This window comes from Podospora pseudopauciseta (genome assembly GCF_035222475.1).
Source record: "Podospora pseudopauciseta strain CBS 411.78 chromosome 7 map unlocalized CBS411.78m_7, whole genome shotgun sequence".
NCBI classification, from domain to species: Eukaryota; Fungi; Ascomycota; class Sordariomycetes; order Sordariales; family Podosporaceae; genus Podospora; species Podospora pseudopauciseta.
In genome coordinates, this window is record NW_026946667.1 from 1,983,185 (window position 1) to 2,010,462 (window position 27,278).

Consider the following 27,278-nt stretch of genomic DNA (forward strand, 5'->3'; position numbering starts at 1 on the left):
TCGTGTGAGTGATATACATGTATGTGTGTGTGTGTGTTTTTCTGAGCAATGCTAAGCTTACAACCCAACCAACTACTTCCTCGGAGGAAATAAACTGGTATTATATACCCATTATCCATCCATCTCCATCCACCACCTCCTCGCCCTTCCCCCCCCACTCCCCAAAAAGGTTTCAGCCAAAAAGTAAACTTTTCCTTCTTCAAAAACTCCAACAAAACCTTCGCTTTGCTCGCTTGCGTGCGCACACCAAAAACCACAACAACACCAACCAAAAAAAAGGGGGGGTTCTGTCCAAATTTCCCCCCCGCCAGCTTTCAAAACCTACAACTCCCCAGCATACCAATACAGATTCATATACAAGTCCAACACAAAAAAAAATCAAAAATCAAAAAAAAAAAAAAAAATCAAATCATCTCGTCGATACTCCTCACAATAGGCGTTTCCCCCAACGTCGGCGGACTCCTGGGATCCTCATTTTGCATCGGCCTCCCAAAAGGAAAAAACGGATCCCGTGGAAACATCGTCTCCCTCGGCGAAAAAAGCCCCAGTGCCTCGTCGGCGGGCGTAGGAGGAGCTTGAACCACCTCCGCAAACTGCGCCGCTGCCACGGCAAGAGCCTGATGAAGAGGGTTATTCGTCATCACCTCGGCCCTAGGCGAGAGGGTTGGGTCGCTAGCATTCGGTGGAAAGCCTCGCATGGCAAGAATATTGTCCCTGGGCGGAACGGGCGGCGGCACAACAGGAGCGATATTCAGAGGCGCGAAGCCAAACGTGCCCATAGACCTCTTCTTCTCGAGGGTTTTCGGTGCTGGCGACAGCTTCAACGGTGCGAGGCTGACTTGTGATGACTTCTTTTCCAGCTTCTTGGGCGGCGGGGTGAGATTGATCGGTGCAAGAGTAGCTTCCGACTTCTTCCTCTCCACCGTCTTGGGAGGCGGCGCAAATGTCATCGGGGCGAGCTTGAAATTGTTTTCAGACTTTTTCTTCTCCGGCTGTGACGGCGGCGGAGCAAAGGTCATCGGCGCAAATCCAAAGGTGCCGTCTGAGGCCCCAAATCTATGCGCGCCAAAGCCTGGTGAAGCTGGCGGCCTGGCAAAGGGGTCTGGTGGTGGGAATCCTGGAGACATGGGAGGTCTCGAAAGATCGAGTGGTGCCAAGTTTTGCGATGCTGGAGGCTTTGAGATGGTAAGAGATGCAAAGCTGGGAGGCGCAAAGCCGGGGGATTTTGGCGGCTCGGCAAATGAGCCAAAGCCGGGTGATGGCGGTGGTCTTGACAGAGAGAACGACCCAAAACCTGGTGATGGTGGTGGCTTGTTCAAGGTAAAGGAACCGCCAAAGCCAGGAGAGGGTGGCTCTCTGGAGATAGTAGGAGGCACAAACCCTGGAGATGGCGGTGGTCTCGCGAATGAGCTGTCCGAAGAAGCAAACCCGGAATCCGGCTGCGAAGGGACGAGGAACGAATCGATATTAAAACGGCCAAACTTCCCAGGATCCGACTCGTCCTCTTTTTCGGTCCAGGAAAAGCTGGAAGGCGCGGATGATGGGCCAGGCGAAATGGGTTCACCTCTGTTTGGCGTTGAGTTGCCCCTTGCCCTGCTGGGGCTTCGTTCAGGGCTCCCAGATCTCGAGGCTGGGTCTTCGCTTGGTAGTGGTGCGGTGAGAGGCTCTTTGGGCGGTGCCTCGATGTGATCTGCGGATAACGTCGCCCTGTGCATTGGGCTCCTCCCGGATCGCGACTTCAAGCCAGCACTCGGGACAGCCAATCTCTTCCTCGACGAGACTTCTTTCTGGAAATCTTGCAAGCAGTACATCAGCCTCATATTGGGACTGATCCACCTGCTCTTCGCCTGGGCCGCGTAGTAAGCATCGTTGACGGTCAGGTCGGGATTTTGATACAGCCCGTAGGCAATGATCAAGCTGGCAGATCTGCTGGCACCCTGCTGGCAGTGGACCAAAACTTTCTTGCCGTCCTTTGTCCGCCTTTCGATTGTTTCGCAGAGCCCCATGAGATCCTTGCCAATATCGGTGTTGTGATCCCAGGGAATGTGAATATACTCTGGCTCCTTGAAAGACTGGGCCTTGGGGGTCGTAGGCGTGTCAGCTGAGCTTCCATCTGGGAAATACTCAAAGGCGGTCGCAAAGCTCGAGTTTGTTACCGCCGTATCTGGCTCCACGGGAGACATTGTTTGGCCATCCGAAGCCGCAGAGTCCTTTCTGCTAGCGTAAGGCTTGAACGGGTTCATGACCTCACGAGCGACATTGATCACCACGTCAAAGCGAGACGCTTCCTCGGCAGTGGGCTCGAGGTACAAATACACATTGTCGCTATAGATGGCGATTGGGCCGTCGGGGTATCCGGGCGTTTTCTGATCCTCGTTATTTTCGACCTCGTGGAATGGCTCAAACTCATAAGCGGCGCGGTTGGCGATTTGTGTTCGTATTGGTGAATCTTCTTCCTGGATGGTTGATCCTAAGCCAGGTGCCACGGCAGGCTTGGGTGGTCGCAGGAAAGAAGACAATCCTGTCTCATTTCTCTCCAGCACTGTTGGAATAGTCATGCCTCCCGCGGGACCAAATGTGGCCGACTTCAAGCCTGAGAGCATATGTGGCGACGAAGTGGAATGCTTCAGAGCGCGGCGCTGCAGAATGGGACCAACCGAAACTGATGGTGAGCTAGGAACTTCGAGTGTTGTGCGCGCAATAAGATCCGAGGTGCTGGTCTTGAGGCTGAGCTGACTTGGCTTCCGCTTCGTGGTAGGAATTTTGGGTTTGATGAAAGAGGGAGAAGATGGCTCAGACACTTCGGTCGAGGATAGTGACGGTGGCTGGATCGAAAGCCCCTTCATGTTCTTTGGCCGCCGGGGAACTGGCGATGTCATCGGCCGCTCCAAGGTTCGGCCAGAGGTGTTGATGGTGAGGTTGGCCAATCCATGGAGACCACCGAAAGAGGCAGGCGCAAAAGGCCGAAGAGGAACAAGATTAATCGGAGAATCAGGGGAGGATGATGGTGAGGGGTCAGAAAGATCCGAGGAGTCTGTGCAAGACACGGTGGTGGTTGGCGAAGACTCTGCAGATTCGGCGGTGGATGTGCTGTCGTGATGCTTGTGAATGGAATCTGAAGACAAGACGCCGGGCCGCAGGGCCGGCTCTGAGTCTCCTGGCAGTTTTGTATCCTCCATGACTAGCTTGGGGTCAACAACTGTGACGGTATTTGAGGCGTCCACAATTCCGTTTTCCACGTCCAAAACAGTCATAAATGAGGGTATTTGGTCCTCATACAGCCTGCGAGGCGCGGCTGAAGGCATATTCGGCAGTGTTTGGAGAGGCGAAAAGTGCGTCGCCGTGATGTTCCTCCGTCTTTTGCTCCGGTCCAGTCACAAGTTGGCCACCCGGTCTCTTGACCTCCCCGCCGTCTGATAGTCACTGAGAGGCAAAAAATAGAAAGCCGAGGTCTTTCACCACCGGTGTTGAAATTATGGAACTAGTGTGTGTGTGCGTGTGTGTGTGTGTGTGTGTGTGTATGTCGAATTGAGTCGGCACACTGGTTGAATCGAAGGTCGACTACAAGACTAGGTTTCGGACCAAAGGGACAGCGCTGCTGAATCCGATCCACACTTGGCGAGTGTTGAGTGAAGTGAATTTAATTAGTGTGTCGCAGGAAGAAAAGAGAAGCAAAAGAGCAAAGAAAATCCGTGAAATTGACAAGGGCGCACGATGTTGTCGGTGTTGTCTGAGGCGGGCGCGTAGACTCGTGGTGGAGGCTGGGGTGATGGTCTCGCTAAATGGTTGCGCGGAGAGACGGCGGCGCAGCCAGAGCAGGAGGAGACGAGACGAGACGGCGGATTCAGGATCAGAAAAGATGAGAAGGAGAAAGGCGTCAATACATGGTCCTGTCTTCACACAATGTCGAGAGTCGACGGGAGCAGGCAGGAAGAGAAGACCGGAACCCGGGCTGAAGGGATTGACGGGTGAGAACAGCGGGGCCTAGGTTTCCTTTGTCTGGGAGGGAACAAGAAGAACCGAGTCTCGGGATCCCGCTCGAGTGCCGTCCGACAGCTTCCTTCGTCTGGGGTTTGGAATTTGAAAAGTGAAGGGAAGGGAATGGTTTGGCAAGAAAGGGAGAAAAAAGGCGTCTCGATGGGAGGATGGGAGAGAGGAAACCCGCGCTGTGGCAGTGGCAGCAACGCACAGAAAGCGCTGAATGGGGAGGGCAGGACAACTAGGCCTGGGCAGGCAGAACACCCCTGGACACCAGCATTCCTCCATCTGCACCAGAACAGAACGCTGAGGAGCCCTCTGCGTGGGGAGCACTGGCCCTGTGGCCGCGAACAGGGGGTGTTCAGCCAATCAGAGAGCGTCCTCCAACACCGGCGGCTAGCGGCCTTTGCGACTTGCTTGCTTTCAAACAATCCATGCTATTAATAGACAGTGCGACCGTGGATGCAAAAATTGGACGGCACTCCTGATTGGCTGGCTGACCCTTGCTGCACTGTCCGACCACGATTTGATTTCCCTCGATTTTCCCCCAGAGATGTGCCTCGACCTCTGCGCTTCGGCTGCGCTTGATCCTTTCCACCTTCTGCTTCTGTCAGAATGACTCTCCTATTATTACGAGAAGCTATCGCCTCGCCGAGGTTGTTTTCTTCCTTCCACATGTATGTTCCGTCTACACAGCGCTTATATTGCTTATACATCGAGTTGCAATATGGTAGGTAATTAAGGAACATAAATGAAGGACTGTTGGCGCCAGTTGCCGACGTCCCCCACACCATTAGCCGCTCTTTCTTCAACTTTCGCAGTTCGGCCCATGACTCCGGTTCGCAGAGCGGTCATCTGATGAAGCTGCTGGATATCGAGCAGCTCAAAGTCCGGCCGAGACAAGATTCTCGGTTGCATCAGTCAGTCCACCGAGTGCAAGAACACAAAAGGAAGTGTGCTGAACCGCTTTGTATACAGTTTCCAAGCCTTTGATGACCGGTCTGTTTGAATTATGTTCAACTTTCCGCGTCGAACTATCTCGCCCTGCCGTCTTGTTGTTTTCTTCTTCTTCTTCTTCTTCTTCTTCTTCTTCTTCTTCTTATTATTATTATTATCATTATTACCTGTGATCATGAATTTTATTCTCATGTTGAAGAAGTCAACCTGTTCCTGTGGAGACGGACAGGCTCTCGGTGGGATCTGAAACAAGCCAAATTGAAGAGGTGGAGCGTGTGGAATTGCCCTGTGCGCTATTAAATAATTTCACATGCCGAGTGTGGCATCGAAACGCCAAGAGCTGAACACCGCAGAGCCTCAAGACTTCTCGGACACAAGAACGCCAACAGCTGAGTGACGTGCTCTCGTCGAGACCGGCCTGGACCTTCTTCAGTCCATTTTGGACGGTCCAGATTGTGACTGCTGACAGTTTGACAGCCTAGTTTCAACAACAATCCGCCTCCAGCCTGCCAGACTCCGTGCGGAGTTAGCGATAGATTGAACCTCACGTGCCCATGGTTCAGGCCTTGGAGTCAATACCCAGTGCTGGGTCAATGACGCATAACCTGGCGGGAACACCACGTGCTTACGATCCGTCGTTGCTTCTATTGTGGAACGTGTCTGGCGCACCAAACTCGGTTTCCCGGCTGGTAATACCTCTCTTGATAGCAGTAAAACGAACACTCCTCCGTCTCAACTTTGCTGCGCTCCTGTGTCAAACGGCGCCCATTTCTTGCTTCAGCACGCAAGGGGAGCATGATACATTCCCAATATGGGTCCATTTTGCTCCTTTTCAACAACACTGGACGATAAATACGGGGCTTTGTTTTCCAGACAGGTCAAGTTTCAAACAGCCTCCAGGGTTTCTGTTTTTCTCTCCTCGTCTGGAGTAGCAAAATAAAAAAAGCTTCGAGCTCGCCAACGTAGACGAGGTAGTACTCGGTCGGGTATCCGTTCCAGCAAGTTACCAGGTTCCTGGCGATTGCGAGCTTGTTTGTCATACTTTTGATGCCCCCAAACATTCCACAAATCTGCTTCAAGTTTGGGCCGGCATTTGTACCCCTCGATCCACACGTCTGAAACAATGTCGTCCAAACGAACGAACCACCACAAGGGTGACATGGCGTCGCAAGGACAAGCTGGATTGAGCGTGCTCGCTTCTGGTCTGATTGCTCGACGGACCTCGGAAAACCGTGACGTGACCCCTTCCGGGTCGGCCTGGAATCGGGCCTCCCCCGCCATGCGAGAGATGGGGCCGGAAAGTCGGCCGTGTGGGGTCCGAAAAGCTTGGTCTCGGCACCGGAGCGGCCATGACTTGAGGCCAGACTCCAGAATTCGCGGAAGCGCCCGCCGTCACGCTGACGGTCGGTAACGCCTTGTCCTCGCTGTCATTCCATTAATGACATTTCCAGCTACCCAAGTAAATATCTCAAGCTCGCCGTCAGTTCCGTTCTGACTCGACCTCCTATGCACCCCCTGCATCATGCTTCCGACTACGGATATGTGGACTCGACCAAGCTGCCAAAAGACAGCTTGACGTCTGCAACGTTGGAGCATAACTGCAAAAACTGTCAGCTAGGATCGGCGAGTTTGCTCGGTTCTCGTGATGGCAAGAAAAAGCAATCATCACACATGCACCAGAGAGGCTCAACTGCATGCTCCGTATGCAATTTGTAATGAGAATGGTGTTGAGAAAAGGTTCTGATTCGTCAGCTGTGCATCTCTGTCCCAAGACCTGTTGGACCAACCCCCCGTGGATGAACACGGTGCCCCCTTTTTCATCCCCTTCCTCCCGTTCATGGAGATGGATCATAGGTGCAACGCCTCAACACAACATGCCCGTCCGTGGCAATACAATAGTGAAGAGTGAGAGAAGGAGTTTGTGTTCGCCTACACCCAGGTCCGCATCCGTCGAGCCCAACCCCGTTAAATGCATTCCAAGCGGGGAAAGGGCGTGCCGGACCTCCTGCAAGCCAGAATGGCGCCACCAAGCACACAAAGCTCCGTACTTGAGCTCAATTTCAAGACCCCGTTAACAATCCGTCGGTCCGGTGGTGTAGTGGTTATCACATCGTTCTTATAGTTGAGCTTCAGCAACTCATCATATGCGAGGGTCCCGGGTTCAACCCCCGGTCGGACCAACCCTTTTGCCTCCTTTTTCAAAGTGCCATTCGACTAGAGGTCGCCTGCCAATTTTATCATTGTATCCGATCCAATTTTTCCATGACGGATGTTTGGTTGTCTGGGCCCTCCCAGACAAAAGAAATCGAGGGTTGAAAGGCCCGTCATCGGGCACCAATCTTTTCTCGTCCGACTTTGCGCAAAAAGATTCTTGACATCTGGGACACCCCTGAATTTTTGTGTACCACAGCAAAAGAACTGTTCTGTGCTACACAACTTGAAAACCTACCCTACACCGACTACCAGCTTCTCTTTTGCCATATGTTCCTATCATGGCATGCCCCAGACGCACGCTCAAACCTCTTCTGCACCACGTGAGAAGACGTCTCAGGTCGAAACCACGAGAACAACTGGGCGGGGCGCTGCAACCGAAAAAGCGTTGTTTTTCCAGCTGCCGACTTGCAGTTAGGTTGCGTTGAGTCGGCATTGGTTGGGTCATCGGGTCGTTCGTTGTCTTTCATCGAACAAATAGAAGGGCATCGAGAGTGATGGGTTGGTTCAAATAAGCATGCTCCGCTCAAAATGCCGTCACCGGCGGATAGGAATCTCCTGCGTAGAATGGCTTTCCCCTGGTTTGCGGAGACTTTCTAGGTGCAAGTCATCTTCTAGTTCATCAGGGGGGAGCGTGGGGAGCCACAACCATGGCCACGGTAAAATTAGACAACAAAGAGGGGGGGCAGAGCACCTAGAAAAAGGGGCCCCTATCAAAACACACACCTGGCAGACGACACTATGAAAACAGAGGATAGAGATCACGTTGTAGCATTTTCCCCATTTCCTAACGCGGCCTGGGAGAGGTCCTTCAACAAGTGTTTCCCTCTCGCCAGCATCCCCCTCTTCATGCCTGCCCCCTACCATGATGTCGCATCTTCATGCACCCCATCCCCCAAGCATGGACAAGCGTGGCCGTAATTCTAGCTTGTCTGTTTTTGAATGTCTGTGGAGCCACCAAAGGGCAGCGGTCGCTCTTTTGGCTCCATTTCTGTGATTTTATGCCGGGGCTCATTGGTCCAGGTCAGGGTTCGAACGTTCATCGCGGCGGCACCCATTCCATCCCATCCGATAACCCCCCCGCCCTCCTCATCGACCCTCTCCCTGCGGTGCGCGCGCGACCATCACATCACCAGACTTTGATTATTTTCTCCTTCTTTTTCGTTTTGGGCATCGATCGCTCTTTCTCCTGCTACACAACGTCTTAAACACCGGCTCCGTCACCGCTCTCTCGAAAGGAACATACCGACCGACATATAGCTGGATTAATGCTTTAATATCGAATTTTTCACTTACCATCACATTGTCGCGACTGGCCTGCCCGTTTTCCCTGGAAGCCCCCCTGACCCATATCGACGACGCGCGAAATCAAAGTGTGGTCGCTTAAATGTATTACTGAGAAAGACGTTAGGGCCTGGATAACAAGCGACGCCTCAGCGACAAACTCAACAAATGCACCCGAGTCTCGGGCGAGAAGACATAACGTGCGTGTCCGAGACCTGAGACCTCACAAAAAGAAAAAAGGAGGGGTTGAGGTCTGGGAAGAATCTGACCAGTCTTGTCTGTCACTCTCGTTGGATGTTGGGCAGCAGTAGTGTTGACTGGCCAGGGACTTCCCGAAAATGACATCGGCCACTTCAGGATTCGCTCCTGAGGCGGGCCATGGGCCCATCCCCACCACAACCACCAACACGGGCGGCATGGCTACAGTGTACAACACAGCAACTGGGACAGAAAGCAACACTGGCAGTGATGCCAGAGACAACGTCTTGCACGCCCATAGGCAGAGCCACAACTCGTCCAAGCTGCCGGCCTTTCGATTCGCCGACCTGAAAAGGGATCCCATCGTGCTGCCCTCGCTAATCCACAATAACAACTTGAACCATGCGGACACGGATGAGAATGATAGGGACGACAACAGCAACCCCCCTGGCGAAAATCAGCACAACCACCCGGACCTGAACGCGAGCGCACCACCCCAGCAAGCCCAAACCCACCAAACCCACCAAACCCACCAAACCCGCAGTATCCCTGGTTTGTTGTCGCGCGAGAACCTCCACCAAATCTCCAGCGCCCACAATCTCTCTTCCGACAAGCCCGTCGTCGCATTTGAAACACCACTGCCAGATGCGCAAAATTCAAGCTCCAACTCTACACCACAACACCAGCACCGGCACCAGCACCAGCACCAGCCCGCCCTTACCAAGACTCGATCGCTAAAGTTTCAATTCGTGCCATCCGCTGCCACTGCAACTGCGACTGCGACTGCGACCACCATTGCGCCCGCTAACAACAACACTACTACCACCACCTCGACCATCACCACCACCACTACCACCGCTGCGCCTGCGCCTGCGATTGTGACCTTCACTGCCAATTCCACCGACCCATCCGCCGCCGGCACCAAGCGCCCAGCGTCGTTTTCCGACACCCCCAGACCGGTCGCCAGTCTGTATGCGAACAAGGCATCGCAGCTGTCCTGCATCGCGACACCTGTCACCAAACGGCGATTGACTGCCTCCGCTGCCGTGCAGGAAACACCCTCCTCTGTGCCCCGCCCGTCTCCGAGTCTCACGCGTCTGCGGCCGACCGAGTCTGGCGACAGTAACCAAACCGCCGTGCCCGAGAGCACTACCAAGGAGTGGGCGCAAGGTCAGCGGGACTTGTTGCTGCCCAAAGAAGGCGACGACCCAGAGGAGCCCGAAAGGAAGAAGCCGCGCCCTCCCTCGTCTTACAAACCACCGGCTTCCACCGCCGGCAGCACTGCCAGTGGACGCGCCGCCGTCCCTCCACTCCGAGGTTACCGGTCTTCGATATTCAGAAAGAGTGTGGTGATCGACATGCGCGATCGTCGGGTGGCCGAAACCGCATACGGCCAGGAATCCAACTCGAACCAGCGCGACAAAACTCTTCGTGCCCTTGAGGGCCGCACAGATGACCAATTTTCCCGTCTATCACCACAAGAAACCGGCGACATGACGACTACAACAGACAATGACAACACGGCTGATCTCTTTCTGAGAATCGCCAGCGAGACATCCACACGAAAAGTGCCAGAGTTCAAGGGGAAGGTGGAGGACCCAAGTGCGGTGCCTGTAAGTGGCTTGCAATTAACTGACTTTATATAAGGCCATCGGCGGATTCTCCCCGACGCTTGTATCTCGGAGGTCGCGTGGGTAAACACAGCTAAGGCAAACGGGCTAACCGTGTTATTAGTCCCGCATCACCCGCATTTCGCACCGCAGGCCGCTCTCTACTGCCATCGCAACCTTCCAGGCCAATTCCCCACCCCAGCTTGCTCGTCGTCTTTCCGACCAGCGTGAAACAACTAGATCCCGCCAGCGGGCAGAGAGCAACACAGCACAGCAAATGACGAGGGAACTGGCCTACCGGACGAGTGCTCGAGATAAACTCAACCCCATAATGACCTCCTCCACCACCACCACCACCATCACCGCTACCGAAGACCCTTCCCCTCGCACCGTGTCGATTCGCACACCACTGAAGCCCTCGGCCATCACCACCCCGAGATCGATTCAGTTCCAGGACACTCTCTCGGAAAGCGCTTCGGCCTACCAGCGACGAAGGCAATCGCTTACTGCTAACAACGAGAACCAACCGTCCAGCGCTCGGGCGCCCCAGTATAGGAGCTCCAACCTCGCCCAGTCGCGAATATATCACTCGTCTCCGTTGGTGCCGAAACCCATGATTCCCTCCAAGGATGACCCCATTCCGAGCACCGAAACCAACCAGGGCGTCGAGGGCAACGAGTCCTCCTCGTCGACGGCTGCCCCATCTACAGTGTGGGACGAGCTGGACGACCTGAAATCACGAATTAACCGGCTCGAACTCACAGGCAAAATGCCCTCGAGCTCTGGTGCTGCCATGTCCAGGAGTTCTGACGAAAACCGCCCCCCGACTGCCACGACGAATGCCACCACTATGTCAGCATCCCCCAAGCGCGGCTCCGGTGCTAGCGCCTCGCAGCCAAACGTCAACAGCAGCTTTACCAGTAACACATCATCGAACCGGGGCGAGACTCAGCCCTTGCTGATCTCTGCTCTCAACAAGACAAAGGGTCTCGTGGGGTCCGAGGCGTTCAGTGCGATGGAATCTGCCGCCAACGATGTTTTGGCTCTCACGACAATGCTCGGTACTTCAGGCCAACCGGGGCCTATTTCTAGCGGTGCCAGTGCCATCGGATATGGCAGCAACAATGGTAGCGTTACTGACAGACAATTACGACGGAAAGCAGATGGCATCTGCAGGAGCTTGACAGAGCTCTATATTGCTCTTGCTGACGAGCTTTCTCAGAAGCAAAGCACCGGGTCCTCCAATAAGCGGGAAAGGGAGGAGGATGGGCCGGCGAGCCCGACGTCAGCGAGGAGACCGGTGGTCCTAAACACCGTTGCTGCTGCGGCTTCCAGGAGGCAAAGTGCCGCGGCGGATGCCGTCACACCACTCCCACCGAAGAGCCCGAGGGCACCGACAAGCCTGGAGGTCAAGAGGCAAAGCATTCTTGCCGCTGCTTCTGCCCCATCAGCACCCTCTGCTGCTAGCCAGAGGTACGCCGCTGTACCTGGCACGCCTGTGGACTCTGCCGGTGCGGGGAGGAAGTCATCCCTTCTCCTCGGCAGGGCAAGAAGAGCAGGAACGGAAGAGCCGGAGGATTCCGGCCGGCGATCATCGCTTCACCTAAGAACCCGCAGGGCAACAACTGAAGAACCGGAGGATCAGCCCCAACAACAACAGCAGCAGCAACAACAACAACAACAACAACAATCAACCCCTGTCCCGAGAACGGAGGCGGGAAGGAAAACATCACTGCTGCTGAGAACAAGGAAAACAATGAACGATGTCGATGATTTGGACGGCGATTCTAGTAGATACCGCACCCCCTCCCGCGCCGTGACAGAAGTGAACTCGTCGTTTCGCTCGTCGGGGGCCGTCACCGCCTCGGCTCCTAGGGAAAGCGCGAGGTCGCCGCCTGATCTGCTTGATTTGCCTAGTGCATCGTCGTCTGCGCTCCCGAGAAGGAGGTTGGTCCCTTCGAGTCTGAACGCGAGGTTGATTGTCCCTGCGGTGAGCAGCGGCTCCGGGCCAACGACGCCGATTCCGAGACGGTATCTGGAGCGGGGGACGCCGATGAGGGAGAGCAGCAGCGTGGCGAATGGGGATGCGGCGGATAGGATCATTATTGAGGAGGGGAGGAGGGGGGAGCAGAGGCAGTTTTTGCAGCTTTCGTCGGGGGGTGGGCTGGGGAGAAGTAATAGTTTGAATAGTAGGAGGAGGGAGGGGAGTGGAATTCCGATGGTGAGGGAGTCGAGGGTTGAGTTGATGCAGGGGAGGGAGAGGGAGTATAGATGAGGGAAGGGGGGGGGGGGGTTCTTGTTGGATTGTGGATGATGACGGTTTATGACCTTGTTTCTGGGTTTTCACGGCTTGGAGTTTTTTTTTTCTAATTTTTTTCTCTAATTTTTTTTCTGACCGGACAATGATGACTACAGAGAGTGTTATTGTTGGATGGGGAAGGGGGAGGGGGGCGTTTGTTTGCTTTGTAGGGGGGAGTTGTTTCAAAAGGAAGGGAGGGGAAATGCATTCCCGTGAAAGAGGAGGGTGGAAAAGCAGTTTTTTCTTTTTCTACTGTGAGCCCTGTTTTTGTTCGGGCGGCGGCATGGATTGCATTATGCATGATTTATACACATTTTTATTTTGGGGTTGAGGAGGATGAATGAAGTTGGATGAAGATGGGTTTTCTTGTCATGACAGAATTTCATGATGAAGAATCGGGAGGAGGTGGAAGTTTGCGGTTTTTATTTTATTTTATGTTGAAAGAGGGCCGGGGGAGGGGGCGATGAAGATGATCCCAGCGGGAAGGAGGGGGGGTTTCTTCTTTGAAGTGTAGGTGTTGGATCAGCATATCTCACCGCAGTCTTCTTTAAAGGACGGCTCTTACCCTGTGAGGTTTTTCATGATGGGGCGGGGGGTTTCAGGTTCTTTCTTCTTTCGGATTGAGAAGAGGTTGTCATGACTCTCCTATCCAGTGTTGTTGTTATTATTATTTTTTGTTGTTTCTTTCTGGGTAACAAGGATAGGAAATCCAACCCATTCAAGGGGGCTAGGGGGGATTATATCCGGATAATTGGAAGGTTGGCTGGGGTAAGCGGTTGGTGCGTTTGTTTTTTTGTCTTTTTACAAGGAGATGAAACACATCATCGAACATTGGGGGGAGTGTTGATGGGAGGGAGAAAAATGGGATAAGGAATCACTTAGGAACTGGAATATGGGTTACGGATTAAGGGCAAATGGGACTAAGGAATTAAGGGAAGGGGGGCAATAATGGGATGGGAAATATGTTTTTGACGAGCGTTGGTTTTTTGCGTTCTTGAGGAGGTTTTGAGGTGGGTGGGGGGGTTGTATATATCTTATGTGAGAGAGAAGAATATAACCTATCAGTGGTATGGATATCTATTGATGAGGCGTGAAACCAACTAACTGTAAATCGACTTCACTATCGGTATCAAGATAGGCCGAGCAGTCTTGGTCGGAAATATCAAGTTTTGCTCAGAGTCTAAACGATGTTTGTGTCAAGCATTTAAACCCTCTTTGGAACTTTGACTTGTGTTTTACTCCTTTGATTCTTTTTCCTTGACCATTGCCGTCCTCATCACCACCTGGAACTTCCCATCAGGAGTTCCCACAACGGCCACTGACGACAACAATACCAAGGGGAGCACCCTAGGCGATCTTCTCTCGTTTTTTGAGATAATACTGCGAGATCTCGGCGAGAAACATCCCTCTCATGGGCAGAGACGGACGAACACGAGCAATCAAAGGAAAAGGAAGCAGAATGCGAAGAGGAGAGAATGTGGATGGTTTGCAGCCGCTGTCATGTGGCGTTTGAGAAACTGCTCCTGTGATATCTGCCGACCTAAGCAGACGTCTGCCGCCTCTTCTGGGTCAAGTTCGGGGTGGTGGGTGAGTCAATTCTGGCGGTACTTGACCACATTTTGAGGAGCGTCCAAAGGCGAGGGCGGTTTGCCGGTGGTATCATCCTGGTATGTTTGTATCATTTTCTGTGAATGTCCAAGGCAGGTAAGGTAGGTGTTGACAGCATCGGATTCTGAGGAGGATTGACCACGATTGGTGACCTTATCAAGGACAATCTGGCCCCGGGTATGGAGCTTTAGTATGGAGCATGTTCACGAGGAGGATCTGCAGCCTGTCGTCTGGAGCTGCTGCTGGCGATGGAGGCGCGGGTGGAGACTTGGGGACACTGGTTGGGGGGTTGTTTTTGGGCCGGGGTACTTTCATGGATGTATGTGCTCTGGGGGTGAGCACACTGTGGAGAAAAACTCCCAATGTGCTATCGTTTTTGCTTTACGTATCCGGACATTCTACACGAGTTTGGAGCGTGGCGTCGGGCTGGCGGGGGTCAGAGTAAGATTTGGTGAAGTCGTGACTTGGGCTGGACATCAATATCGATAAAATGTTTACCAATTGCCCGCGGTCACCAGTTTCGCCCAAGGTTCCATCAATGCCGGAGCTGAGGCGTTGAGAGGAGGTTGCTTCAGAAATTCTTTGACCATCCACATTTTGTTTCCGAGCAGAGACGTCGAGAGTGTGTTACTCTGAGCTTTAACAGTCCAACATGAACTCCAACGACTCGACAAGGGACAGTGACTGTCCAACAGATAGTGATGGCCCTATCTTCGGCCCTTTGGTAGGGTCCATATGGGTATCAGGACCTTACCTATCCCACGACATTCTTGCACCGCCAAATAGAAGAACAACCCAACAGGAAGGAGGAGGAACGGACTGAGAATACCGAGGAAGGGGAGAAGCAGCCAACTGGCGAGCAGCAATACCGGGAGTGGACGTGGTTCAAGTGTGGCCTCTGTTGGAAAGAAACTGTACTTCTTTCAAGGTCAGGCATACCCCAATGCCGATTTCCTGGAGTATCACCTCCGAGGCCGATCACGTAGGTCTCCTATCTTCTATTTTGAAGTGCACACACCTAGTTACTAAATTGGTCCCAGAAAAACGTGGGTCGCTGTGGTATATTTGTTATAGATCAATAGATTCGGTGGCTCACACCCCCTTTTCTTTCTTTTCTCTCTTTCTTCCGCTTCGACTTCCGAGTCGTGGAAAGGCGTTGCGGTTACGAGAATGGGGGGACTTTTGCACTGGCAAAGATTTCAAAATGTTCTTGATAGCAGAATCCCATGGTGTTTGAAAGCTCCATCAAGCCAAACTGTCGGGACCTAGCTGCTCCCAGTGCTTCCGCTTCAAGACCATCCATTGTTGGAACCTCCCCTTCAAAACAATTTCACTAATCCAATCCTATTCTTATCTCCCTCCATACCCCTCCCATCAACCCCCAGACACCATCCCCAACCTAAGCACCCAACTCGCCAGCATGGCCGTTAGAGCCCCCAAGCAGCAAGTCCCCCATCCTGTTTCATGAGGCCTTTCTCTTCAATAACGCTGATAGTTAAGGCTCAGCTGAAAGCATGTCGTATATACTAGAGTAGATATTGACAAGTTAGAAACTCCGTGGCGTTCTTGAGCTGAGCCATGCCCGCCGATGAGCACATTTGCGCCCGAAACTATCCTCGCTTGATCAATGATCTCCTCTTCTCTCAATAACTCAGCCGTACCCTCAACATCATTCATTCTTCGCCTTCTCCAAATCCACTCCGACGGCACCAAAAAAGACAAAAGCTACATGGCATCCCACCTACATAGCCGGCTATATGTCCTCAGACAAGCCTCACAAGCCAAAGAGCCAACCATGAAGTCTCTGTGTGACCCTGTCAGTTCTTATCTCCTGAAGACTACTGGCTGCAGGACACATCGGTCACATGACATGGCCTACACATAGTCCTGCGATATCAGTGTAGAAAAAGACAAATAGACTAGAACTTGGCATAGGCAAAGGCCTGGGGTGCAGCAGCACACCCGTCTACCCATCGTGGTCTAACTCTCCACGAGTTTGCATCGAATTAACCAATGAGCTCGTGGATGTTCACGATGAGTAATTGAGGATATATCCAGAATGTCTTGAACGTAGGAGGCCTGCCCCATTCGTGTGCGCTTCACTCGACCAGTCGGACGCTCCGGCCCAGCAGTCCGGTGCGTCTGACCTTGGCGAAGTGTGGCGTTGAATGAGGGAGGTGTCAGTGCGAGAGTGTCACGCTGGTCAAAAAAAGCAAGACACAAATCAGGCAATATGAAATGGCTTGTGGTTGCGTGGTTGACTACCCGCTTCCCCCCCTTCCCGCCTGCGAGCCACTGCAGAACCGGGTCACACAGCATATGTCTGCTCTGTGGATATGCAGAGGAACTCCTCGTCTGAGCAACTGTTTTGCCGCCGCGAGGCCTGCTTGTCTGAGCGGGGAAGGGAAAACAAGCTATTGTTCTCCTCCAACAATAGCAAGTAGAAATACGGACCGTTTTCAGGTGAGATATAAAACAGACGCCAGCCCGCATGCGGGATGCCCAATTGGGGGGGTTGCAGACAGCCAGGAGAAACCCCCACAAATTCCAGAGCCAAAATGGGGCTGTCCTACATAAAGACAGTCTGAATTCGGGGGCCAATTGAAGGATGTAGACGGGAAACGGTTTATAAGTCGACGACAACAGAGATGGCGGTAGCTGGGGAAACCCCACGCTGACCCACTGGAACCCAAGCATCCGGGAATAGGGATGGGGCCGAGGGGCCTGTCATGTTGTTCTAGAAAAGAGTGGTGGATTAGTAGGGCTGGTCTAAACTCCACATTGTCGATGCCAACACCTACAGCTCGATGCGACGATGCCCTGCTTCTGCTGGTGAGCGAAGGGTTCCCCAGGGACGAGGGTACTGGCAAGGGACTGGCTGCGGGGCTGCCGAGGGCTCCGAGGGACAGTGCTGCCATCTCATGCTGTTTCCCGGTGTGATATGGGTCCAGCCAGCTCATGTGTGATGCTGCTTCTGTGCCGTCCTCCCACATCAATCAATTCAGCACAGAAGGATGGGGAAAGGTTGGGGAGACGCAGTGACAAAGGGTCGGAAAGCACAAGCCAAGCTGAGCCCTGAGCTTCCAGCAGCCTGCATCATCCCCCACCTCCCCACCTCCCTTCTCGGCGACATGCCGATGGAGCTTGAGAGCTCAGGATTGGGGTCATCGTCAAAAACACCATGTGTTTGCCGTGGGGAAGGCCCAGTGGGAAGACCCGGTGGGAAGGGGAAGGGGTCGAAAGGCAGGTTTCCTACTGCAGTTTGGCGCTTGAGCACACACGGGCCCCACTGAAATAGGTGTCAGGACTGGCTGCCGATGGCCGACGTTGTGATTTTTCTGTATGCGATTGGTAGTGTGATTGGACCACTCGAATGGCCGTTTTTTTTTTCTTTGGAGTTGCTGATTCTTCGTTCGCTCGAAGTTCTTCGCCTCTCCAACTGCGAACCCCTCTTTTCCCTTTTCAACCTTCAACCTTCTCTCTCTCTCTCTCTATCTCTCTCTCTCTCTCTCTCTCTCTTCTCACCTTCCACCCCGTCTCCTCCTTCTTCACACTCTCATCCCATCACTTCTCGCCCGGGAATGTGTTAAACCCGTTCCTGTCGGTGCATCCCATCCCGTCCTTCCACCTCACCACCCCTCTCTCTCCTGAAACCGCAGCGGAAACTGAGGTTCCAGTTGTCAATTGCGCCCCGGTCCACCGCCCGCCGCAAAAAGGTACGTGCTCCTCTCACTCTGCCCCGCCATCCGCACCAAGTCCAGGGTAGCTTGGCCACGGCGCGCCGTTTCCTCTTTCTGCCTCTGGCCTGTGTCGCCTGCTTTTCGCACAGAAAAACAGAACCGCAGCAGGTACAATACTCAAAAGCAAAAGCTCTTACCCTTGCCGCGGTAGCACCGAGAAGCCAATCCCAGAGCTTAACCATTAACTCTTCTCTCTGCTCAGTTCTCCCACCACACCACGCCTTTCCCTCCTCCGCCTCCACCCTCCACCACTTTTTTCCTCTACCAACCACGCAAATTCCAATCCTTTTTCCGACCCTGAAGTGATTTTGTCTCTTCACATCTCCCGCCTCCATCAACCACCCGCCATTCACGATCCATTCACCTTCCCCCCTCCCCCCTCCCCCCCCCCAAAACCCAATCCTCAATATGTCTGCCCCTCAAGACTCTGTCCCGTCCAACGGCGCCGACCTCAACGAATCCTTCGACCAGCTCAAGCTCAACGACGAGCCGCGCCTTGGTCCCGATGGAGAGCCGGCTCCCAAGACGGACGAGGAATACGCACAAACCCAGATGACCTTGCGGGCTATTGTGTCTTCGAAGGAAGCTGGTGTAATCATTGGAAAGGCTGGCAAGAATGTCGCTGATTTGCGTGATGAGACTGGCGTCAAGGCCGGCGTGAGCAAGGTTGTTCCCGGCGTCTATGACCGTGTTCTTACCATCACCGGCGGCTGCGAAGCCATCTCCAAGGCCTATGCCAAGGTTGCCTCTGCTCTGATGGAAGGCGCTCCTGCTATGGGCATGGGAGGCGTCGTCGCTGCCAATGGAACTCATCGTATGTGCTCTGCTTGATGACCATCTTTGTTCACTGCGCTAACCTGGTGGGGCAACACAGCCATCAAGCTTCTTATCTCTCACAACCAGATGGGCACCGTTATTGGTAGACAAGGTCTCAAAATCAAGCATATCCAGGATGTGTCGGGCGTGCGCATGGTTGCGCAAAAGGAAATGCTGCCGCAGTCTACCGAGCGTGTTGTCGAGGTCCAAGGCACCCCTGAGGGCATCCAGCGTGCGACTTGGGAGATTTGCAAGTGCTTGGTCGACGACTGGCAGCGCGGTCAGGGCACTGTCCTCTACAACCCTGTGGTTCGCACAGGAACTGGCGCGGGCGCGCCGGCGATGGGAGGTGCTAGCAGCTACCCTCAGGAGAGGGCCCCCTATGGCGGTTCATCCCGTGTTACACGGACCGGCAACGGCGCCGACTTTAGCAATGGCGGCCCTCGCCAGTACAACCGTCGCTCCGATTCCGATGCTGCTCAGCGCGGCCCTCCCACACACGACGAGAACGGCGAGGAAATCCAGACGCAGAACATCAGTATTCCCGCTGATATGGTTGGCTGCATCATTGGCCGTGCTGGTTCCAAGATTAGCGAGATCCGCAAGACTTCTGGAGCTCGCATCTCGATTGCCAAGGTGGGTGCCTCTTTATCTGAGATGACAAGTGGTGTGTGCTGACCCGGGTGAACAGGCCCCGCATGACGATACCGGTGAGCGCATGTTCACCATCATGGGTAGCGCCAAGGCCAACGAGACGGCCCTCTATCTTCTGTACGAGAACCTCGAGGCCGAGAAGATTCGTCGCCAGGAGATGCAACAATCTGGTCAGGTTTCTGCTTAGGATGGAGAAGAGGACCAGAGAGGTCCCCGGCTGTAATACTTCGTATATGATGTACCTGAAGGAGTTTCCAAGGGTAGGATGATGGTGAGCTGCCAGCCACGATCCGGGCGTTTTTTTATTATTACTATTTGTTTTCCTGGTTGGTGTTGGATTTGGCAGTCCCTCGCTATGGGTCATTTCCAGATCTGACTGCCGCAAGGCACATCATTTTGGGGGGGGCGGGATACGATGTGATGACATTTCCTTACCAAAAGCATTTCGCCAGCCACTTTTTCCCCGGCAGGCATTTCACTCCCTCACCCTTACCAATCTCATCTTCATCGGTGGCCGCCAAACGACGGATCACGATCACCCCCATCAACAATTAGCACCACAACTATACGGGCTCGTGGGCAACAAAGCTCTTGGGGTCACACCCACACAGAGAGCACGCCCAGCCACCGAAATCGAATTCCCCTCCCCAGTCCGATACGTCACACCACTTAGTTCTCGAATCAGTTCTCACAACCCCCTCTGCTTACAACGAAAAAAAAACCGATAAACACCAAAACTCTTTTCACCACGTCCACCCCATCTTATTTTCCGCCTTTACACCCCCCAACCGACGCTTGGACTTCAACATGCTCAATACAGCCGCGCGAACCGAATAGGTCTAGCCAATGTCAAAATTCACAGCCTTTTTTTCCTTTTCCAGTCTTGTGTGTGGACGAGGCGATGGTTTTCTGCTTTGCCTGCGGTCACCATCACTAGCTAGCTCCGCCACCGCTCTAGAACCAAGATTACTCACTTGTCTCTACTGATCTCTGGAGGGATGTAGAGATAGGGTATTTAGGTGTAGACTGGAGAAGATTAATATGAGCATTACGATGACTTTGCCTTTGCTTCCAGGGTGATTTTTATGTGATGTACTGTACATAAAAATGTCGATGTGAAGGCTGGTTTGTTAGGTATGATCCAGGGTTGTCTAAGCTCTCTTTTTCAAAATCATCTAGGGTTATCCAGCCGTAACCCTCTCTTGGCATTTTTCTTTTCTGGGTTCCCCAGAGTTCTCGAATGCCGGAGCAGGGCCCCCCGCCGCTGCCAGGTGGGCCAGGGGGGGGAACGGTGCGGGAACAGGGGAAGCAGCACTGAGCAGTTCACTAGAATAGCTAAGTGACAGGGGTGATCTTTCTGATAAAGCCACCCTGTCCGGAACCTCTGTTTGGTGACACACCACCTTGATGAGCGCGGCGCGGTTTCCGTCTCATTGTGAACGCGATTTGGACAGATTGCGCCAATTGATTTTTTTTCTTACCTAATTTTAGGAAGTGAGATTGGAAATAAATTCCAATCCACCTTTTGCGAACAGCAGCAGCTTGCGCAAAACTGACGAAAGCTATACACAGCGCGCAACCAACAAACGGACGGGTTACGAGAGACCAAGATGGCTCGCACCAAAGCCGCGCCGATCAGGCGGGAGCCGTCGTCTGAGTACACCGCCGGGGAACTGAAACGGACGGCGAGTGGACGGGTTGTCGAAGACGAGAATGGGACGGTGGCGGAAAAGGTGGAAAGGGAGATTGCAGACGCCGTCGTGGTGGTGACGAAGCCGGGGAAGAAGGAGGCGGGCGTGGTGACGCTTGTTGTCTGCGTGGCGGGGATATATGCCTCCTTGTTTGTTTTCCTCTGTCCCCGTTTCCAAACTACAGCCGTGATTGCTAACGATGGACAGTCTAACCTGGGCCTACCTCCAAGAAAAACTCACAACGACCACCCACGGCCCGAACAAGGAAAGGTTCAAGTTCTCGGTTTTTCTCCTCACAATCCAGAGCCTGTTTGCCGGCTTGGGCGGGCTGCTCTTCACGTGGGTGAGCACACCCAAAGGGGAGAAGATGAAGAGTCCGGTCCCCAACAGGGGGATCTTGCCACCGTTGCTGCTTGTCGCGGTGACGAACGCGTTGGCCGCGCCGTTTGGGTACGCCGCTTTGGGGCACATCGACTACATCACGTTCATCCTGGCCAAGTCGTGCAAGTTGCTGCCGGTGATGGCGCTGCATGTGACGGTTTTTAGGAAGAGGTACCCGCTTTATAAATACTTGGTTGTTGCGGCGGTCACGACGGGGGTGGCGGTTTTCACGCTGCATTCGGGGAGTAAGAAGCACAAGGCGGGAGGGGGAGGGAATTCGGGGCAGACGGGGTGGGGGATGTTGCTGTTGGGGATCAACTTGCTGTTTGACGGGTTGACGAACAGTACGCAGGATTACATCTTTGGGGCTGATAGGAGCTATACGGGGCCGCAGATGATGGCTGCGAATAATTTGCTGAGCGGGGCGCTGACGGGGGGGTATTTGGTGATGAGCCCGTGGTTGGTGAGGACGGGGGTGGGGAGGTGGTTTGGGATGGATGTTGCTGGGGGTGGGGGGGAGCTGGTGGCTGCGCTGGAGTTTTTGGCGAGGCACCCGCGTGTTTGGAGGGATGTGCTTGGGTTTGCGGTTTGTGGGTGTGTGGGGCAGGTTTTTATTTGTGAGTTGTTTTCTTCTTGAAGGGTCGTTGTTGATGTTGATGATGATGGTTGGATGGGTGGGTTGGCTAACAGGATGGGAATTTTTCTAGTCCATACGCTCTCGACTTTCTCGTCGGTGCTGCTCGTTACTGTCACGGTGACGAGGAAGATGTTCACCATGATTCTGAGCGTGATTGCGTTTGGACATACGCTGTCCCAGATGCAGTGGTTGGGGGTTGGGCTGGTGTTTGGTGGGATTGGAGTTGAGGCGCAGATTGCGAGGAAGGAGAAGTTGGCCAAGGAGGCTGCTAAGAAGGCGGCTAAGGCTGGGAAGAAGGAATAGATTTTTTTTCTGGTGGGAAAGATAGATAGAAAGGGGGGAAACAGAGATACCGTACACTATAAGAAAGAAAGAAAGAGAGAGAGAGAGAGAGAGAGAGCATGTCATGGCATGGGGGAACTGTATATATGTGTTGCTGTGGCATTGCTTGAGTGTTGGAGACAAGAGATTCTGTATGATATTTGAACATTGACCGCTTGAGAGCATTTGATAGGCTCCTAGTTTGCCCCTGTTTGACCAGTCTTTGTACCCTCTCTATCAACCACCCTCACTACTGGAGCAACATGCCTCTCGCCACTGCTCTTACAACCATCGAACCTTTGTGTGAAATGACTTGTTCATATACTTCATCTACAAGCCAAACTTGCCATCCCTAACTGCTAGTCTACGCCACCAATTCCCCTATTGTACGTAAACCAAACGACAACCTCTCTCCTTAATACAGCAAACAAAACCCTCCCAATCCCATCCAGATCAAACTCCTTGTATAAAAAAAAAAAAAAAAAAAGAATACCCACGCCCTGCGCTTAACAATTCAAAGCTATGTACTTGAGAAAATGCAACTTGGGCAGACAACCCGAGCACCTGTCTAGATTGTCTCCGTTTGTGTCTCGATCTCCTCCTGTCCCAGTCCCTGAAGACGACCAAATTGATAATCCAAATGCTGCAAAATGTCCCAAACAAAAAAAAAAAAAAAAAAAAAAAAAAAAAAAAAAAGGTCCCAAAACTAACCGAGCGCCTTCTCCGTGTATGTATGTATGTATGTATGTTTGGGCCCAGCCAACAAAGCAAGAAGCACTTTCTTTACTTTGCCCCAACCCCCCTATTCATCACCCCAGCAACCAACCCCTTACATAACCGCACAGCCCACCGTCCTCCCCCTCTCCCTCCCCCTGTGCCCCTGCTGGTGCACCCCCTGATCCTCCTCCAACACCGCCCTCATCGCCGTCACCCTCCTCCGTCTCCTCCACCCCCCCGCAACCTCCATCTCGTTCTCCGCCTGCATGTACTCGGCCCACTTCCTCTCCACCCTCCTCGCACCCCCCAGATCCCCCTTCAGCACCCGCCTCGTATGCTCATCGACAGTCATCTGCCACGTATGAAAACACCTCAGTCCAATCACCTCCTTCCCTTTCCTCCCCCCGCCAATCTCAACAACCCCATCCTTTGCCGGTCTTGCCATCAGAGGCTCCGAGTTCCTAGATAGGATCTCGAGAACCCCCGTCCAGGTGACAAGGGGCGTATCATACACCGTCAGCTCAAGCGTAGTCCTCGGGAGGGGAGGAGAAGAAGAAGCCGATGACGGGGGGGATAGGCTTCGGTTCCGAACCATATCGGCCGCCTCGGTAAGAGTAAGGTTCGAAATGCGGGTGTTGTCCATCACGACTGATTTCAGGCTTGTGCACGCCTGAAAAACGGGTAGCATCCCCACGTCCGAGACAGAGTCACACCCCGAGATGGAGAGGTGCTCCAGCTTTGTCGAGCACGGGGCTCGAGACAGAGCCGTGAATGAAGAGTTGGTTAAATGAGGCAACTCTTCCAGGTCGAGGTGGGTGAGGTTGGGGCATGAGTCGAAAATTGGGTCGAGGGCCGAGTCGGTCAGCTGGGTGAGGTTCGACAGGGAGAGGCCTTCGAGGTGGGGGGTGACGTGGGCGAGGGATTTGATGCTGTTGTCTGATAGGCGGCTGCAGCGGGTGAGGTCCAGGTGGCGGAGTTTGCGAGGGGGTGTTAGAGGGCGGTTGGTGAGCATGTCGAATTCGGGGGTTGGTCCCAAGATCATGGTTCTGAAGGTGTCGTCTGTCATGTCGGAGCAGTTGGATAGGATCAGTCGCTCGAGGTTGTTGGTCGAAAAGATGGCGGTTGCTACGTCGGCGTCGGACGAAAAACCGCGGACACTGCTCGCGCGGAGGTCGCGGAGTTTGGGGCAGCCTTCGAGGACGAATCGGATGCCGCGGGCGTCCATTTGTGTGCAACCAGAAACATCGAGGGTCTCCAAGTCGGGGCATTCCCGGGAGATGATCTTGCAGGTGGCATTGTTGACTGCTGGGAGGCCGGTGAGGTTGAGGTGAACGAGCTGGTTGTTAGCCTTGAGGAGGGTGTGTAGAGTCGGCCGTTGGAAGTTACGGCACCCTTCCAACGAAGTGCTGTAGAGGTTGTGGCAGGCGGCAACCAAGCGCTGAGCCCGTTGCATGTGCTCGATTTGGAGGCAGCCCCTGAGGTTGAGGTCGTGCACAAACGGTCCGGCCGTCTCCAGAATCTTGGTCAACGACTCGGCTGGGATCTCTCTGTAGAACTTTGAGGCGTCGAATTCCGTCCAAAGCTGGCCATCAAAGCACAGCTCATGGAACCTCTTTGACACTCGAGAGATCCGGACAAGCTCTTTTGGCGAGAGGAACGAGAGAACATAGATTTTGATCTCATTCGGTATCGTGTCCCAGAAATTGAAAATCTTGGCCCTCTTCTTGATTTCCGTCGGCAAAGAGATGGTCATCGGCGCGGAAACGGGGTGGTCAACCTTGCGAACCGCCAAGACAGACTCGATGCCATCGTAACCCGGTGTCTCGACAGCCGGCGTTGCGGCAACGGAAGTCGGGGCGGTTGACACGTCTCCAAACGAAAAGTAGGAGGAACTGCTGCTCGGTTGGCCAAATGGTGACGGCGTCGAAGCCAGGCTCACACACGACAGCGAAGAAGCCGAGCTTCTATACGGGGCGCTCGACGCTCTGGGACGGCTGATTCGGGCACGGAGGCTCTGCGAAGACGATATCCGCTGCAGACCCCTCAAAAGTCTTTGCCGGCCTTTGCTCTTGTGCTGCAACACCGGGAATTGCTCAGCAGTATCACCTCCGGGTTGGACGTCCAAGCTGCCGGCCTCGGAAGCGGGGCTCGCCGGCGAACCCGGGGTCGTGTGGGAAATAGTGGAGTCGACCATAACGGCGACAGGACCGGGAACCGTATCCGGAGTTTTGGTTTGGAATCTGACAAGCAAACGAACCACGGAGGAAAGCAAGAAAGAAGTTTCAAGTAATCAAAGTAACAGATTCTAGAAGAAAGGGGGACAGCAAAGACGGTTATCAAGAAGGCAGTGCGTTGTTTATGGGTTTCCCCCTTCCAATGGCGCCTCGGGATCGCTGAACCGGGAAGAGTGGCGCTGTTTTAAGTCAATGGTGGAGTGGGGGTGTTCCAGAATAGGGCAGCGGGCGAGGGGCAACGACCAGCAAAGACAAAGGACGAGTCCGTGGACCTCGTGGTTCCAGCGGCAAGTCCTATCAAGTTCACCAGCTGTTCCCTGACTACTCGTGGTCAAGCCCTGATTCGGTTCCTAGGGCCTTGTGCCTGTTTGAGAAGCTCGGGATCTCTGGAAACTTTGGCTGGTCGAGCTGGTGCAGATCAAAGCGGGGAGAGCGAGAGAGGCACTAGAGGTTTGGAGGAATTGGATCTTTTGGGACCTGGCCGGCTGCGAGGTGTGTTGATCCGTGGGATGGTGTGGCCGACTTTCCCGGTGCGGAAGTGATTGGACCGTCAGGAGAAACTGCGAAGGTCTGGCCAGGACAGGGAGTTCAGCCTCAGGCAGTCGGGGAGCAATGGGAGCCAGTTGTTTCATACAGGGGAGAGAACAGAAAAAGTTGAGATGGGAGTCGGTGCAAAGGCTGGGAGTTATGTAAAATGTCAGAAACAGGTCAAGAGAGAGACCGACGATAAGATAGATACCTAGATACGAATACTGTGCCTGGATGGATTCCCGCAGGGTCCTAGGACTGCAGCCAGAAAAGTCTGGTTGTCCCCCTCCCCCCCACCGGATTTCTGATTTACCAGGCAAATGGCATCCCGAATACCCTTAGTCCGAATAGGATAACCAGGGAAAGGCAAGGGTTCTCCAACATTTGTGGTGGTGTGGTTGCACGAGTATCCCTGCATCCAAGCGACCACCGTCTCTTTTGGGGAAGAGCCAGAGGACCCCGAGAACGAAAAAAGGAAAAAAAAAAAAAAAGGGAGGCCAGCTGCACTCAAGAGCCCGCATCTGACCAGTCTTCGTGGCACCCATCGAGTCGTTCGTGACTTATACCACTGATGGCGATTGGTTCTTGGTGTTCCAATGTTTGTTTTCGTCGCCCATGCGACCCCTCCTGGTCTTATCTTATCTTTGTGGTTGATGTTGGCCCCGTCTTGGCTTCTGTTGTCTGTGATTCTTGTTGATCGAAAACATGGCCTTGCTCGACAAAGAGAGACGGAGCCGCCGTTTAGCCCGTCAGCACCATTGTTACCATGGAAGTGGTGGTCAGCAAAGCTCTGAGCTGGGAGTGGGTGGCCAAAAGACCCCTTATCAGCCCGGCTTATCCAGCAGATCTGCCCCTCACTGTCACTTATCAATCTTTACCCCGCCAATTCGCCATCCCGACAATGCCATAGACACAGCCAGCCGAAGCCAGGAATACCACCTCGAAGCAGAGTCAGGTAGCGAGCGGACTTATATTTTGGCAAGAGAACGGAAAGGGAATATTCTGCGGGTGGCTTTCTTGGTGTGTAGGGCAAGGGGGGGACCCTGCAGTGAGCGAGTGGTCTTCCAATGAGCATCACCTATCGGTCAGACGGCTTGCATCCGGGCCGTAAACCCAGCGCTTGTCTGCGCACAACTCTGGATGAAGAAGAAGAAGAAGAAGAAGAAGAAGAAGAAGAAGAGAGGACAGCATGCAACGAGGTGGTTCGCTCGGGGCAATAGCTCGCCATTCACATCTACTAACCATGTGGCTACTTGTAGGGATTCCAAAAAGTAGCATAGGGTGGGGAGGCGGTGGCAGAGCAAAGTCTGCTGACATGACTCGTCCATGACGAACGTCCCAAGTGACCGTTCCTCTGTGCAAAGCGTCAAGCGGGAACATGGGACTATGGCCACGGGATCATGCCAGTTGGAGG

General features: G+C 53.7%; 6 protein-coding genes and 1 non-coding gene across 7 annotated transcripts; 5 read left to right on the plus strand and 2 right to left on the minus strand.

Annotated features, from left to right (window-relative positions):
• Positions 1-404: 404 nt before the first annotated feature.
• CPP1 (tyrosine/serine/threonine protein phosphatase) lies at positions 405-3,305 on the minus strand (the record flags this gene model as incomplete). The annotated part of the gene is made up of 1 exon (XM_062915898.1): positions 405-3,305. The coding sequence occupies one exon, from the start codon at positions 3,303-3,305 to the stop codon at positions 405-407; it is 2,901 nt and encodes a 966-aa protein (XP_062761902.1).
• A 3,714-nt stretch (positions 3,306-7,019) lies between these two features.
• On the plus strand, positions 7,020-7,115 carry QC763_0108150. The gene has a single exon. It is a non-coding gene; the product is annotated as a tRNA-Ile (tRNA).
• An 839-nt stretch (positions 7,116-7,954) lies between these two features.
• Positions 7,955-12,513, plus strand: QC763_709100 (uncharacterized protein; the record flags this gene model as incomplete). The annotated part of the gene is made up of 2 exons (XM_062915899.1): positions 7,955-10,241; positions 10,363-12,513. Exons 1-2 carry the CDS (start codon positions 8,769-8,771, stop codon positions 12,511-12,513), a joined length of 3,624 nt encoding a protein of 1,207 aa, XP_062761903.1. The 5' UTR covers positions 7,955-8,768.
• A 4,949-nt stretch (positions 12,514-17,462) lies between these two features.
• On the plus strand, positions 17,463-18,186 carry QC763_0108170 (uncharacterized protein; the record flags this gene model as incomplete). Its single annotated transcript, XM_062906469.1, has 3 exons — positions 17,463-17,501; positions 17,805-17,861; positions 18,088-18,186. 3 exons carry the CDS (start codon positions 17,463-17,465, stop codon positions 18,184-18,186), a joined length of 195 nt encoding a protein of 64 aa, XP_062761904.1.
• A 107-nt stretch (positions 18,187-18,293) lies between these two features.
• Positions 18,294-19,542, plus strand: HEK2 (RNA binding protein, heterogenous nuclear RNP-K like protein; the record flags this gene model as incomplete). The annotated part of the gene is made up of 3 exons (XM_062915900.1): positions 18,294-18,699; positions 18,760-19,337; positions 19,393-19,542. The coding sequence occupies 3 exons, from the start codon at positions 18,294-18,296 to the stop codon at positions 19,540-19,542; spliced, it is 1,134 nt and encodes a 377-aa protein (XP_062761905.1).
• Positions 19,543-20,965: 1,423 nt separating this feature from the next.
• HUT1 (UDP-galactose transporter) lies at positions 20,966-22,647 on the plus strand (the record flags this gene model as incomplete). The annotated part of the gene is made up of 3 exons (XM_062915901.1): positions 20,966-21,195; positions 21,254-22,044; positions 22,135-22,647. The coding sequence occupies 3 exons, from the start codon at positions 20,966-20,968 to the stop codon at positions 22,365-22,367; spliced, it is 1,254 nt and encodes a 417-aa protein (XP_062761906.1). The 3' UTR covers positions 22,368-22,647.
• A 567-nt stretch (positions 22,648-23,214) lies between these two features.
• On the minus strand, positions 23,215-25,296 carry QC763_709130 (uncharacterized protein; the record flags this gene model as incomplete). Its single annotated transcript, XM_062915902.1, has 1 exon — positions 23,215-25,296. One exon carries the CDS (start codon positions 25,294-25,296, stop codon positions 23,215-23,217), a length of 2,082 nt encoding a protein of 693 aa, XP_062761907.1.
• Positions 25,297-27,278: the final 1,982 nt, after the last annotated feature.